Source organism: Scaptodrosophila lebanonensis, unplaced genomic scaffold (assembly GCF_003285725.1).
Source record: "Scaptodrosophila lebanonensis strain 11010-0011.00,11010-0021.00 unplaced genomic scaffold, SlebRS2 tig00000043-arrow-pilon, whole genome shotgun sequence".
Classification (NCBI taxonomy): Eukaryota; Metazoa; Arthropoda; class Insecta; order Diptera; family Drosophilidae; genus Scaptodrosophila; species Scaptodrosophila lebanonensis.
In genome coordinates this window covers 5,917,190-5,933,877 of record NW_022060545.1, presented here as the reverse complement: position 1 = coordinate 5,933,877, position 16,688 = coordinate 5,917,190, and the positions used below count along the sequence as shown (strand labels likewise).

At 38.7% G+C, this 16,688-nt stretch overlaps 1 protein-coding gene across 2 annotated transcripts; it reads right to left on the bottom strand.

Moving 5' to 3' along the window:
* Positions 1–351: 351 nt before the first annotated feature.
* LOC115622558 (basic proline-rich protein) lies at positions 352–16,563 on the bottom strand. Of its 2 annotated transcripts, XM_030516527.1 has the most exons (11): positions 16,505–16,563; positions 5,925–6,054; positions 1,918–1,956; positions 1,620–1,835; positions 1,485–1,511; positions 1,290–1,340; positions 1,199–1,225; positions 1,056–1,139; positions 952–984; positions 753–884; positions 352–522 (listed from the first exon to the last, which is right to left on the bottom strand). In XM_030516527.1, the coding sequence occupies exons 1-11, from the start codon at positions 16,526–16,528 to the stop codon at positions 497–499; spliced, it is 789 nt and encodes a 262-aa protein (XP_030372387.1). In that variant the 5' UTR covers positions 16,529–16,563; the 3' UTR covers positions 352–496. The 2 variants fall into 2 exon arrangements, with proteins under 2 accessions (XP_030372387.1, XP_030372388.1); XM_030516528.1 differs by lacking the exons at positions 352–522; positions 753–884; positions 952–984; ... (4 more) ...; positions 5,925–6,054; positions 16,505–16,563 and adding exons at positions 3,161–3,919; positions 3,983–4,099 and having other exon boundaries at positions 1,644–1,778; positions 1,951–1,956.
* Positions 16,564–16,688: the final 125 nt, after the last annotated feature.

The window sequence follows — 16,688 nt, the reverse complement described above, 5'->3', positions numbered from 1 at the left end:
TATGCTACCGAAATTCGTATTTCCACAGAAACCGGAGAATTGCTTGTTGAAGTCTACAGAGGCCGGGTTGGGGATATTGGAGGTGGTGGAGGAGGTATGTGTGATTTTCGATGAGTGCGTGTTGTCTGCATTACAAACACAATTGTTGCTGCTGGGTGTTGCCGGCACATGCAATGGGGGAGAGGGACGTGGGGTTACTTTCTTGGTAGGCTCTACGTAAATGTTCTGTGTCGGATTTGGTCGTAGGGGCGTTGGCACCTTGCCCGGAATTATGGATACAGGAGGCGTCGGATGATACTCCACCTGCACTGCAGGTGTTGGCTTATAGGCCGAGACTGGTTCGAAGGGACGCGGGGTCGACGGTGTTCGTATCGGTTCGTAAGGTTTGTACGTATTTACAATGTGCGGCTGTTGTGGCAGTACGGGTACGGTCTTATGGATATCAAAATTACCCGTTGTTATTGGAGTTGTAATGCTTTTTATGGGCTTATCCTTCTCAATAGTGATAGCCGGGACCTTTGGCTGGATAACCGTCGTTATTTTTTGGGATGGCGGGTTCACAGGAACGTTGGGAGGAGCGGTTTTGGGGATAGAAGGAGGAATATATGTTAGTGGCGCTTTTGTTGGCACTTTCTTTTGCACAAAATTATCATTGTGATCATAATTTGGCTTAAAAATAGGTGTGCTGGGCTTGGATGGCGTCTCTAAAGCTACAACATGCGATAAGGATGGGGGAGGATGCGAGATTTTACCCGGTTGGTCAGGTGGCAGGTACCCAGGTGTCTCCTTGTCCGATTGTCTGGGATCCTTTGGAATGCGAGGAGGTGCTGGGGGACCTGGAGGACCCGGTCGTGTTGGGCCAGGTGGGCCGGGATAAGTTGGACCTGAAATGATAAACATTAAAATTAGTTTATTGAGTTTCCTGCTTTCATGTAAACATTTTCGTATTACCTGGTGGTCCAGGTGGGCCGGGACGAGTTGGTCCTGAATCGATGAAAAATAGATCAATTAATTTTTACCATTCATTTTCCGATGTCATGCTATATTCTTATTACCTGGTGGGCCGGGTGGTCCGGGATAAGTAGGACCGGGTGGGCCTGGTGGGCCATATGGTCCAGGTCTGGTTGGACCTAGAGGGCCTTTAAGAATAACTTAATTAGACCCTATCTTTTATATTTTTCATGTTGATTATTCTTACCAGGTGGTCCGGGGGGTCCGAAGGGTCCTATTTGAGAGATTAAATAAATATTATGAATCTGTAATTAACATCTTAATCTCATCATATTCACCTTTAGGTCCGGGTCTGGTTGGTCCCTGTGGTCCGGGAGGTCCTGGAGGTCCTACATTTTTAAACGTGTAAAATAAATTATTTAGTGATATTTACAACTTTTAACCCCGCAGAGATATTTGTGTTCGCCACTTGGTTTTATTGTGTCATCCGATCCATTACCTAATAATAATACTTTGATCAGATTTGCACATACCTGGTGGTCCGGGAGGTCCTTTGGGGCCTATAATAAAATAAGAATTACACTATAGAATCCTTACTTCAAATAATAATTTATTATATAGCTATTATATAAAATGATATTATGCCTGTCTACTATTTCAAAATTTACCTCCAGGTCCTTTTGGTCCTCCGGGTCCTTTTGGACCGCCTGGTCCGCCTGGGCCGCCGGGTCCGACGCCACCACCATCACCATTGCCGCCTTCACCGCCATAGCCGCCTTCAGGTCCTATAACATGGACATATGGAGGTGCTGGGGGTCCAGTAGGGCCTTCAACGTGAACATATTTGCCGGAATCATCGTGATAGTATTTGCCATCATTAATACCTACAAGTAAGAAGTTGTAAAATCAAATTAGTCTACCATTCCAAAAACTAGTTGAACCAGCCAGTGGAAAGCGAAAACTCACCTTTGTAACGACCATCATCTGCATTATATTTACCGATATCTATGGGGAATAGAAAGTAAATATGGAGCATAGAAATCCATTAGTAATATTGCTACGAATTCATTCAAGTGCGAATACTGTAAACTAGCTAGGAGTAACTACGAGTACGATCAAAAAAAGTTATACTACTGAACATTTATTTAATCCTACATTACAGATAAAACATCTAAGAGTGACTAATACCAAAACCGTTAATACATATAACTAATAATTAAGCAAACAATATACGAGTATATATGTGTGGATTTTAGTCAGATATAGGTTGGCTCTACTATGTATTTGTTTTTGTTTTTGTGTTGTTTGTTTTTATTAGTTTGGGAAACCATTACCAATTTACTACGGGTTAAGGGATTAGTATTTCATTGCTTAAGCATTTGTATGGGTGTGGCGATGTGCAGTGTAAATATTGTACAAATGTTTCAATGTTCTTGGACATTGAGTGAAATGATGCGTCTGTATGTTGGTGTGCATGTCTTTGTGTGTGTGCGTGTGTTTGTATGTGTGTGTGTGTGTGCTTGAGTCTGGTGCTGGGTGCAAACATGAATGCATGAGTGAATCACTTGTGATGCATTGATCCCAGCAATGTGCCAGGATACTTAGACAAAGATGCCAAGAGTTTTGAGATTGAGAGAGAAACTTTGATTTGAATATTGTATTGCGGTCTTACTGGAGTGTAAAACAAATATTGTTCTTTTGTGCAGATAGAAGAGAAGAGAGAGAAAGAGAGAGAGCGAAGAATATTTAAAAATATTGCTTGTTCAAAATTGTGCGCTAATTGGAGTTGTGCTCTAATACAATAACTTTAAAACTAAAGAGTGTCCTATAATTGCCTGCCGTTCCTGATTTGAGGTATTGAAAAATAAAATAATATTGAAAGTGCGTTTACGGTCAGAAATAATATTTCTTTGCTGAAAATAAACGAAATTGCTTAAAATAGAGCATAAATTATATTAGCGTATAAATAATATATATATATAGCTGTGGTGATTTATAAATATGATATAATTATCTGATATAGAATTAGAGGAAACTTAGGAGTAAGCCATGGAGAAAAAATTTGAACGAGCTGTTACTCGAAAATGTGAGAATGGCAATAAAAGTTACAACATTATAGGATCGGAACATGGATGGACCTAAACGACGGAGGCGCAGGTGCCAGCTCGTTCAAATTTTGTTCTGCTCGGCGCCATAGTGCAGAACGTACCTTGTGTGTATCCGACGGCCCCAGGAAAACTGGTAATATATCGGTCGCTGACTCCAGTGTATTGCCCTCCAGCAGGGCCGCCCCCGCCGCCAATGCCGGTAATACCGATTCCGGAACCACTTCCATCACGATGGGGACCGCCACTACCGTTGCCGGAACCGTTTCCATCACGATGGGGGCCATCCCCAGCGTTTCCGGAACCGTTTCCATCACGATAGGCGCCGCCACCACCGATTCCGGAACCGTCCCCACCACGATAGGCGAAGCCACCACCGCTTCCAGAACCAGTTCCATCACGATAGGCGCCGCCACCACCGTTTCCAGAACCGTTTCCGTCACGGTAGGCGTTGCCACCACCGTTTCCGGAACCGCTTCCGCCACGATAGGCGCCGCCACCACCGTTTCCGGAACCGTTTCCATCACGATAGGCGCCACCACCACCGATGTTACCACCGGCACCAGTGCGAGTACGGTCACCATCCTGATATACCAGTTTTCCTGAGGTACCGCCTCCCACGCCGACAGGTCCAAGGGGTCCAGGTGGTCCAGGTGGTCCGATTGGTCCCTTAGGTCCATCTGGACCATTGGGGCCATTGGGGCCATTTGGACCGTTAGGTCCATTTGGTCCAAAGCCTCCACCCGAGCCATTGCCTCCACTACCGCCTTTGCCGCCCTGTCCGCCTTGTCCGCCCTGTGGGCCCACTATATGGTTGTAATTATTTCCGTCATGCTGATATTTTCCACCATTGCTGCCACCACCTGAAACACAAAGACGGACGCTAAAGACCGCGACAAGTAGGCAGACGAAATAGAATGGCTCACTGCTATCGCTGGGCGGTAAAGCGGCTACTGAATGGAACGAGGGTGCCTGATCTCCAGGACTGCCTTCATACGTGTGTCCCTTGCCGGTGTCGAACAATCCACCGGGAATAGGCAAGCTCTTAATGGCCGAGCCCTTCAAAGGAGGAATTTCCGAGGCCTTGGAGAAAGCAGGGACTTCCTGCTTTTTCTTGTTCTAAAAAAACGACGTTGTTGTATCAAAGAATAGAGTTCGACTGCCGGCTTAAACTACGGCTTACTTCCTCCACAATGATGTAGGGAATGTTGGGACGCGCGCCGCCCTCAAACTTGCCGCAGCCAATGGGGAAGTAGAGTTCGTGCCACTGCAGTAAAACGCCGGAACCGGCACGTGCGCCGTCCTTCTCGCTGAACTGACTCGGTGGGAAGGTCTCCACCGGCTGCTCTGGCTCCACCGTTCGATAGCCATGGGCATCGGCGACATAATGTGTAGCCCGCAGTAGGTTGTAGGGATCGATGAGACCGTAACAGCCGTAGGTGACCCCATCAGGACCACGCGTCTCGTGATGGAAGTTACCGGTAAGACCGACATCGTATCCATAACGATAGGCATCTGGGTGTGGTTGTTGTTGTTGTTGTTGGAAGTGGTCGCATGTTTGTTGTTGGTGGGGATGTTTTGTATTTTTTGGTAGGGTGTGGAAAATAATGTTTTAGAGTATAGCGGATGGTGTATTTGTTTTGATTGGCATGTTTGTTGTTGCCTGAATTTGTTTTTTGCTTTTGTTCTTTGCAAGAGAAGAAATTTGTGCTGAGCTGTGCTGTGAAGTTTGTGTTGAAGTTGAAGAAACTTGGACCTAGGACCTGCCATCTGACCTATCCTCACTAACTGCCTAAATTGAAAACTGATTTTTTGCGCTGAAACTGTAAAAGTTGAACATATGCCTGGCATATATAGTATACATATGTTGTAGAAGATGTCGGTGTTTGGGCGTGTGTTGTTGGTTTTGTGTGTTGTTTTTTGGTTGGTTTGGGGGGAGGGTTTTATTGTTGTTTGTTTTGGTTTTGGTTTTGGTTGGTTTGCTTTTGGTTTGTTTGGTATTTGGGTAATGGTGAGGAGGAGGATGAGTATGCGAAGCTTTTATTTTTATGCAATACTTGTTTCCACTAAGAACAAAATAAATACATAAGAAATGTAAAAAATATACATAAAAGATAGACAGAGCAGAGCGCATAGGTAATAGAGAAAGAGAGAGAGAGAGCGTTGTTTGGTTTTTGAGCATATTTACAATTTGAGTGTGTCTGAGGTGGTGGCATAGCTACGACGCACACTACTAGATGTCCACAGTGAGTTTAGTAAAGCTACTACAAGGATAATAATTACTACAAGATCCAGGATAGTATTGTTGATACGATTCGCTTTGATTGAGTTGGAATAAAATATTAATGTGTAAGTTTGTTGTGTTCAACCGTTCAGTCGTTGCTGAACTAGTTTTTTTTTTTCGTGGGGGAATTTAAAAAGTAGCTTTGACTTGACAATTATATAAGAATACTCAGTACTGAAGTGATCTACAACGAATTACTTTAACAACTACGATACTACAGTAACGAACAAATTACTTGTATATATGTAACCACAACTGCCGTTTGGCAGTCGTGCAAACAAACGATACTTAAACGAACAATACAAATTTTCTACTAAATACGAATTACATATTACAGATTGATGTAGGATACACAAATAAATAATAATATTCTGAATGAGTAATGGTAAAGAGAGATATATAAACTATATAGTCAGTATGAGATAGAGAGTGATAAGTGTGAGCAGGAAATCAATGTGAACTCGTAACAAAGTCAACTAATATTTTACAGTTGATGGGTAAAGAGGAAATTAGATAGTTTTGAATGATATTCTCGATGAGGGTTAAGTAGAACTCAAAACAAATTGATAAACGGTATTACTTACTTGTGTCAAAATTTGACGAATAATATTGTTGATTCGTTGTCTTTTTGTCGTTTATATCAAGTATAAGACGACGATGCTCTGCATCAAATTTTGCAGAGTATACGCATTGCATGAAAATGCAAGCGACGACCTGTGAATCAGAAATTAAACAACATCATTAATAACACTCACAAAAACGTATTTCTTACGATTTCAAGTGTATATATATACTATGTATAATATAAAGAGTTTTACAATTTCACAACTTAATTCAAAAGGCATTCATTTTTCACGCCAGCCAACACAGACAAGCCCTATTTTGGGCATACATTTTCGTTGCTCTTTACCAATATTTTCACATCCATGAGACACGCGCCCACTACTTTTTCAGTTCGATTTGTCTACACACACACGCACACACACACACAAAGGCACAAAGTGATTATCTTATTTTCTGGTACTTCGATGAGTCAAAAATTCCGAGCTCAAGGCAGTTGCCGCAACGACTGTGACTGTTCAGCCTCAGTTTGTACTCATTTAAGTTATAACCAAATCGACAAATCGCATATCAGCCAAACCATTTAGATCCGGTTCAATTCGCTTAGCTCACTTCTCCACATACATGCTAAATGCCCAAAAAAAAAAAATATATATATATATACTCGTATATATAATAAAGCTGATGCTACACAACACGCGAAATGTCAAAGACGCAATATTCAAATTAAACATTTTTGTGTGCGCAGAATTCTTGTTTAGTTCGAGAGCCGTCTCAGCGGTCGTCAACGCATCGTCAGAAGATGACAAACCTATTCGAGCTCGATTAGTTTTTTGTGTCTTTCTGCCCCCTCCCCCTCCCTCTAGAAGTTGCACCTTTTATGCTAATTTGTGCACATTTGTCGCAACAAATTTCAGACCAAATGATTCGCCCCACCGTCTCATGCGCCGTTTCTTTGGAGCGCATGCGTGGCCGCTGCTTGAAAAATTGCGCCGAGCGACGAAAATGTCAGCGATAAATGACGCAGATGGAAAAACGAGTTGAAGTTAGTGGCTTTGACAGTTATGGACAATTAGCTTGGATTTTGAGCACACTGCAGCATTTTGAGCTCGACGTGAATGGCTGTAAATTAAGCAGCTCTTATTTATTAGGGGCGAACAATTCAAAATGTAAAATACGAGTATGTAAAAATGATTGCGTTGTGTAATCATAGAGTTACGCAGCTTCATTTGATATTAATTATAGGTTTCTTTTCCTAATTTATCACCATTTATTGGGTAAGCTGAAGGCCTGCCGTCAGATTTCTGATGCAACAAAATACAAGGTGGAAATGTTATGTTTAAAGATTTTTGAATGATTTATATTTCTGTAACTATTTTCATAAACAATCTTTCCAGGTGTTAACCAACAACGACTATATGGAATTAAAACTCCATATTTTAATTGAATTTCCACATACAAATATTTCATGCAAAATATTCATTTTGTTAAAACCTTTCTAAATATTTTTATGAACAAACTCTTCGGTGTACTTTTAACTTTAAATCGAATTTAGTATTTTCGTATGTTTCTGCTTTCGATTAACACCCATTTACAATTTTCAATCTCATATTATATACCTACTTATATACTATTTACTAGCTCTAAGTTAGACTTTTTATGAGTATGGGTTTGTTTTGTGTGCAAAGCGATAAAACTAATATTTATTAGCCTTGCCATGTTTGGTTATTTTTTTATAAATGCGTACATATTTCGTATATATTATTGAACAATTTCAAATTAACATAAATTATATAACTCATGTCAAGTTCCGCTAATAATAAAACTTCCTTCTTTAAAAACCGAAACCGTTTGAATTTAGCGTGAAAAACGAGTTGCCAACTTAAAAGCCAGTTTAGTTTTACATTTCAAAACTATTTTTGTTTTTTTTTTTTAGAATTTCGTTGGTAATAATTCTTGGCTTCACTCACGTATCTTTGGCTATCAAAATCGAATTTCATTAATTGTATTATGCGCTAAAGTCTTCAACCGACCTTCACATTATGCTAAGCAATTAATTAGTTTATGCTGTATGATGAATTTATTTTAAAGCTATTACTTCAACTGTTTTCATTGTTATCTCGCCTGTTTGCTGGCAAAGCTGTTCATTTCTTTTAACTTGAACTTAGACTTCGGTTTGGAAAAAGACAAAGTCAAAGTGAAAATGTTCGTGTTGGCGATTTTTTTTGGCATTTATGGCAGACAATTTGGGCGTGTTGTTGGCAAGCCTCAAAATTTATTTAGCACTTCTTTTTTTTACATACATATTGCGGTCAGACAAACTCGCATTTGTACAATAAGTAATTATCAAGAGGGAAACCCGTTATTTGGGACATTACTGGTTTCATTTTTATTAATTTTTGCTTTATGCACTTGTCTAACCCTAAATGCACAACATTTCTGATGTCAATGACCAAGAAAGGCAGGCAATTTGTGAAAATATCAAGTGGTTTGTCTGCCTGTTCTCGAAACTGTGGCAAGGTCAATATTTTCATTGCTTTTTAATAATACCTTTTGCATACATATGGGCTTGTTTAACACACATAGGAGCTGTGCTACGTAGACAGGCACCAGACACACGATTGATTTTGGCACAAGCCGCACGTTGGCCCCGGCACGTTGGGAGCAAATAAAACGAAAATCAAACCACTTGAAGGAAGCGGCTTTGCAACAACTTGCTGCAGGCGCCGCCACCAAAGCAAATGGGCTGCGTTTTGAACAGCTCAAGCTCATATATACAACATACATACATATTGATGTATACTATACAGACGATGTAGCAGTCCAGCTGTACAGGTGTCTGTGTTTTGTTTGCCTATTTGCTCACTTCATTTTGACAGTAGTCGTTGACCAGCGGCTATTCACACTCGCAGACACACGCGAGAAGAGCAGTGGATCGGTAGTTGTGGGTCTTAAAGATGCAAATTACTTTAATAACCAAAGCCGGCACAACTGCCACAGCCTCCTATGTATTCTTTTTTTTTTCAATTGATTGGCGTGCATGAATTTTTCAGCAACTTTGCAAAAAAGAAATACAAATTATTAAAAAATTATGCAGGCATGCTCAAGGCGCTGCAGACGCTCCAATATCTCAACTGATCAATAAAAACAAATAAATATTTTGCATACCGAACCTTATCGTCAAAGTATTCAATTTAAATTTATTATGCACATCAGGCGACGACATCGAGCGTCTTCGTTCGCTGCTGACAACTGAGGTCGACTCCTCACCCACAAGCGAGTATCATCATCATTTTTTTTGTAACGGGTTTCATCGTTTGAAGTGCGCTACGGTTGGTTATGTTTTCATTAAACATTAATTTACACACACATATATACCTTTGGGCTGGTATTTTAAGGGCACAATTACTTATATACGTCGCGTGCTTATTGATGAATCATTTTCAGCATTGACCTTTCAACCGTGGCTTGTGGATTATAAAAACTTTGTCAGCACAACTTTTGATGTCTGCATCAAATCGAAAATGTGGTGCCAGCCTTGATTACTTTTTCTGGCCAACAAACACTTGTCAACAGTTTCAAGCTGTGATACTCACAATTCATGATTGTCATACGGCTAGCACTCAAGTGAAAAAGTGAGCAACTAAAGTTTTTAGGTAACTTAGATATTATTGATTGATTGTTGTTTGTGCTGAAGATTAAATGATTCGCTCTACGTACCATTAAAGCCATTGTCGTAGTAATTGAAAATGGAGAAGTTTTCAAATAAAATCCAAACAGAATGAACAAATGAGATGAACTTATTTATAACTAATTGATACTTAACATATTCAATTATTTTATGGAAAGTAAAGAACCACAGAAACCACGATTAAATATAAATATCAAGCAGATAAAGAACTAAATTATAAAATGGTAAGAAAACTCGACCCCTTACGTGTTCTATTTCAATACTTGCCCAACTAACTTATACTGTGTTATAAATTTTCTTTTCTGAAACGTTAACAATATAGGCTGTGAATCTCTAATTACCCAACATATATTTTTTGTGATTCATGATATTGTGCTTTTCTTAATCGGGACTGATAATTAAATATGTGCAGTATATAATTATTTTTATCAAATAGGAAGAGAAGTAAGATGTATCAACATATTTACTTAAAAAGAAATTCTTTTGAAAGTTATTCAAGCTATAAATCCTTATAAATCCCTTCCAATTCCCACTCTTTATATTTGAACCACTATTGAGCTCTTAGAGTTGCGCCAAGTTCTTTACACAAAGTTGATCAGAAATTGCATAAATCAATTTTTGCAACGCTCGAATAAAAGTGTCAAATATTACTTGCCTCTAACACTCTAACTTGACCCTGTCTATGTGTGCTTAATACACCCAAAGGTGTCAAAACATTATAAAACTTTAGTCTCGGCGTTACGCCCATATACTCGTACCCAAGCATTTGTTCATTCATATCACATGGCTAAATTCAAATCCAAAGAAGCTGTCAAAAAGTGGGCTAGTTAGCATAAGGAAACCATTTATTACAATTAACCATTGAGATGCGGCAACGCGCCCACTAATTGGCATTCAAATGCTTGACTGACGCGCCCAAGGCAAGTCGAACCAATCCACAAGTACTGCTACGTACCTGGTGATATATCTCACCATTTTTGACATTATGCAATTTTTCATTCATTCTCAATCATTTAATTTTTTTGCGAAATAGAAATCGATTTAAAGAAAAATCAATTAAAAACTCGATTTAGCTAATAATTACAGCATGTGGGTCATTCAGCAGCTTTCAAGAGCGGCAAGGGTGGACAGCCTTATGAGCAGTTGGTCAAAGAATGCATGCAGGCAGCATTTGAATGTTGTCAGCATTGACTAAATACGAGTATTCAAACACTTGTTGTATACTACAAGTATACTTGAGCATGCATGACTATGTCTCGCCACGCGCATATATATCATCCAGTCAGCCAGCTTGTGGCACTTTGTGGCAGCTCAAGAATTATGCGCATTTGGCGTGGCTGCGTCTGCGTCTGCGTCTGCGCATGTGACCCAAAATGTTGGCAGCATCAGCCTTGCGCATTGCGTGAGATGCTGCCACGTTGCAGCCCCTGAGAACCATTACAATGCAGCTTTTTGTCTTTCATGAATAGCTTGCATAAGTCGTCAGCTAGTGGCTGTCATCATTGGACAGCCGGACAGACAGAAACATATACCAGGCAGCAACCACGCCATCAACATCGACACGATAGCGAAGGCAAAACATATTAATCGACTTATTTGCACGCACAGTTTGCTTACAAGCTGAGCTTGAACATCGAAATTTTTGGTCACATCTCAAGCTGCTTGCATGCCTGCCCCATTACGGATGGGCCTGGGGCTTGGGCTTGGGCATGGTAATGAAAACAGGTTTGGTTTAACTTTCCGAACATCTTTTTCGGCTGCATGCCCTTTTCGTCAATAAAATGAAACTTTTATACAACGCTTGCATTTCAAGGTCAATTAGCATCTTGCCAACGGTCGAAACTGCACAATGGAGAAAATCGAAGGGCCAAAAATTCACTATTGGTTACTCTAGAAGAGTTAAACTGCAATTAAGGGAACATTTCACTTAAACTCAATATGGACAATCGCATGAGATGTAATTTCAATAAATTTATTCACCGATTGCCATACAAAGCTTGAAGTATTAAATATCTAGGATGTCTTATATACACTCAATAGCAGCACTTATAACAAGAGAAAGTTTTTTATTTATAGTTTTCAAAATTTGCTGATGATATCATCAGACTATGGAACTTACAGATAAATCAGAATATCAGTAGTATACTAAATAAAATATCCCCGATTTTAAATTATTTTCTTCTGGAGAAAAGAGTATCGTTCTATACTCTATTCTATCTACATTCTATTCTTGTTACATGACCAGATGCAATGTGGCTTGAAATAAGAAGAAATAATAAAGCTCATTATTCTAAAACACTGTCTCAAAAGTCTAGCAGAAGTCGGACTGACATTTTGTATTTCTTGGAGCTAATCGCAGCACTCAAAACATAACAGAACTTATTGCACTATTTACTTATTTCCAACAAACAACTTCAAAATGAATACAACTTTATGTTCCACTAAATGTAGAGTATTGCAAGTAACAGAAGATGTAAGTAATTTCGGTTTTGGGAAACAGCGACTGCTAATTGACCTTAACGATGACATGGCCTGCAGTTTGTTGTGCATTTTTATTGAAATTTCTGCTCTTGTTGAATTTACTGCGTTATGGATCGTAAATTAGTATTGGCTGGGTTTTACCTGACAATAGGATTTTAATATACATATAAATTTTTATCGGAATCTTGTGATTGGATCACTTACCTGAAAAGAGCAAATATTGTGAAATTTACAAAACCGAACTTCATTTAGGCACTCTTAGCGCTAAAGAGCTTATTAAAACTCTAGCCAAGGTCAAGTTTAAGCTTATTCCCAAAATACATATGTGACCAATACGAACTGCTATATACGAGTACAATTACTATATATTTGCTGTTATATAATTCGTTAAGCTAGCATTAGCATACATAAATTTTTATGCGCCACCATTTAAGCGCACATAAAAAAGTCAAAATTTACAGCAATAAAAGAGTCAATGGCGCCCATATGTTAACAAATAACGAAATCATAAACGTGGTCAATAGCTGACTATAAAGTTAGCGCAAAATTATTAGAACTCACACTAGAGTTCAATAAATTCTTGAGGCTGAGCAGAACCAGTATTTCATGATACTCTATTAGATACCCATTCGCTTTTCCAGATAATCCAGAACCTTGTATTAATTAGTGGCGATTCGTATTTCCTACATTGATTAAATGAATGCGCTAATAAAGAAAAACGCACGCACAATTCATCTCCACTTTTTGGGTTATCGAAGGCAAACATTATCGCCAGTTAAAGGCACAGTAAGATTCATTCTAAGCAATGCCCTTTAAATTTGGACCATTTGGCGTCAATAGCTTGCCTTAAGGAATATTTATTTATTGCCGTTGTCTCATTTTCGTTAATGCAATTAAATAAAAGTTAGACGGGTCGTCCATCTTCCAGTAAATAATTAAATTGTTCAACGCTGACATCATTTTTTGCCAAACACTGCCCGTTACCCACTTTATTTAAGATGTTTGGTTTGAATATAAATACTTATACTATATCAAATGACATAAATGCACAACTTTTACTTTCTTCTTGGCTTTTGGCATTTATGCTCCCAATGTGTCTGTCTCATTATTACTGACGACCAGCTAGCTGGCAAAGAAGATAATCGGCTTCGTTTTCGTTTTTATTCATCGACAAAAAAAAAAAAAAAACGACAAAAACGGGAAAACCTCCGAGGCACACAGATAGGCGGAGGTTGTCTGCAGTAGAAATAGCGAGAAGCTTGCTAGGCGTGTTTTAATAAAAGTATATTTTTTTCGCCTTCTTCTCCATCGTCGTCAAACATCGGAGCTTAATTAGCATTTCTTGATTTTTAGTTTCGATATATTTTAGATGATTTCATGGCTGGTTCGCCTTTTGAGTTTGATTTCGTGCCTTTAATTTGCAAGATAAAAGAACAATGCTAAAGGGGTGCAGACAAAAATGCGGCTCAGTCAGCCTCTAAGCTCAACATAGATGGTTCATTGATAGAATATGAGTACGCCTTCCCATACAGATTAAGCTGAGCTTACTTGCGAGAACATGGAAGCGGAAGTTAAGGTTGACAAAAGACCCACAAATATTTGTGTATTAGAAAAAAATATCGCTTTGCTTATTTAAACAACTATTGAGTCCGTACAACTCTACCCTAATTAATTTCCAAGAATTTGTACTTTGAAGTTCTATTTAGAATGCAGAACGGCAGAAGACTTGGACTGAAAGTTGTCAGGTTATACGCAAAGTGTTCACTTAATAACTCCAGCCCAGTCCAGCCCATCTAAATTGCAAATCTGTGAGTGCAGATGCGTGCAAACAAAAGAAATGGCAGACTCTTTAAAATTCCAGTGCCAACTTCAATTTGTTAGGAAATAAAACTTAACTTGGCAACTGGGCCGAAAAGATGCCACGACCGCCACTTGCCTCTGGGCATAAAATGTTGACAACATTTGCGCGTACGTGTCTGCCCCTTCCATTCCGGTCTGTCCCTTCCCGTTCAACGCAAATCTGTCAGAGCGTCTTAGCCGTGCGTCGAGATAACGTGTACAAATGCTAGCAAAGTGCCCATAGAAATAACTCAGAGTGTAAGCGGTAATGGCGGCATGCTTAACCCCAACACGGACGCAGACGCGACAATTTGTTCGGGTCAAGAAACTGAGGCACGTGCTCCACCAAAGAGCAGGCAACGGTAACGAGAACGGGACCAAACCAAAAAGCAGGCAGGCAGCCACTTATAATGAACCCAGAAAATCTGTCTATGGAGACGCGACCCGACGATCCTATCGCATTACTTAGAGTGTCATTAAAACACCTTTTCTTGACAGCTGGCAAAGCTTCCAGTTATAAATTATTTTTGGCTTGTGTGCAACGCACCGGCAGCTCCAGATACTGTCAGCCATATAATTTGTGAACTCTCGCAAAAATATAAACATAGTCGAGTGTAAAAGATAATAAAAAAAACCCACACGCATCACAAGTTCTGTTTTATGTTGTTTGGCAATAATTAGCGACAGCCGTCGAGTGCGAGCATCCGTTTTGACAACCTGGTGAAAATTGGTTGGCTATTGACTATTGACTAATCGATCATCGTTGTCTGTGGCTAATATCAGAATCAAAAAAAATATACAAGTAAACGTCCTTCGCTGGCTTCGCATGACACACTCTGGCATTAAAAATTCTTCGACTCTGTCAGTCACGACAGCCATTGGTGACCAAATTATTGCTTTAAATCGAATTAAAAATCAGAAAACTTTTGCTCTCCTATTATACAATCTTACAATCATAGTAGCTCAGCCTTTCACACTCCCTTCCACGTTTGGCATTTATGTCATATTTATCAGTCAACAATGGCCACATCATTGGCCAAACACACACTTTGAAGAAAATTCGCAAAACCGGACTTGTTCCACAACCCATAGCCCTAGACGGCTAATTCGCGTACAAAGCCCGTCACTGCCACAGCAACAGAAAAAATTGCCAAAACAAAATCAGAAATATTTTTTAATTTGCATCTCGCATGCAAATAAACAGAGACACGGCCACGTAAGTCGCTACAGCTTTATTAACAACAATTGATTTTGAACACAAAAAATAAAAAAATAAAAATTGTAGCTAATTTGATGGCATTATTTCTTTGGTAAGATAAACGTTAAAGTTATTCAATGCCTTTTTTACACATTTCTGCAAAGCTACCACATTTTTGAACGATGACATATTTGATTTACAAATAATATAGCCAAAGTGTTTGAAAATCAAACAAATGATTGGCTAAATTTCAGAGAAATTTCTATTGTGCAAAATCACAAAATTAAAATACACATGACCGGCTATTGAGTACGTATTTGTTTTTGTTTACAATAGAATGAACACCGTAGTGGGCGAGTCGAACAGCAACTAAGTTTGTTTACACATTTAGAAAATACCGGCTGACATAAGCGGTTACCAAGTTGCATTCCGCATTGTGCTTTACAATAAAAACCACTAGATGCCAACGAGCAGTATATGGCTACCATTTGACCTGGGGACCCTTTGTCAATAAAGTGCGAGAATGCACATAACATTCCTTACATTGGGGCCACACAGTTGTCAGTTTTCAGTTAACGATGCCTTAAAGCGACTCAACTCTGCCCGGGCAACATCTATTCGTATGCAGTTTGAGGAGACACTCTACTCAGCAGCCAGAATGAAGCATTCGCTCTGATGCTCTTTATGCCTGATTGGATTTTATAATTAAATGGAAGCTTAATATTACTTCAAAAACAACAACAAAAATGTAATAAATTCTTTGTAAAATCAATTGTGTGGAAAATACTTGTATTTGTCTGTCTCTCCTAATATCTTAATAACTTAATATCATATTTAATCTGTTAGGAAAAGAAATGGACAACCTAGATTAGCTGAAGGGACTAAATTCGGACAGGCAAAGATAATCAAGCAAAGGACTTAGTATAAATAATATAAATATTGTTCTTAATCTGTTATTCTGACATAATTTACATACAAATTTGTGTTGGTTTTCAATGGAAAATAAATCGAAACATCCTTTTAGTTGCAGAAAACTTCATTTTAAAATAGAAGTCCTGACATACAAATATGTGCTTAAATTAGTTGTCCATCGAGATATGCTTTTTAGCTTTAAGAGTCCCTAATAATGGATCAAATAATAGGCCATAAAGACCAAGTATAACATACAAGTACAACTATAAACAACCATTGCAATTTCTTCAATATTCTTAAAAATATAATAATACGACTGAGGCATTAATTCAATTATATTTAGTGGAAAGGCTTTTAAAAACATTGTGGTACAGTTGGGGACTTTTTAAAACCTAACCACAATTTTTTAATTTATAAATATTTTAAAAGAAGTTTTTAATAAAATCTTCTTTACTAAGTAGTTAAAAGTTTTGTTCACTCACCATGCAAAAAACTGCACGCGTCATTTTGCAACGAATCTTTTATTTGACACAAATAACTCCAGTAAATATTTTGTTATTAAATTTTCGTTTTCCAAATTCCAATCTTGAAAAATTAAAAATAAAAAATTAAGCAAATGTCTTTGAAATATTCAATAAATTGATTATTATGCAACACAATATTTAT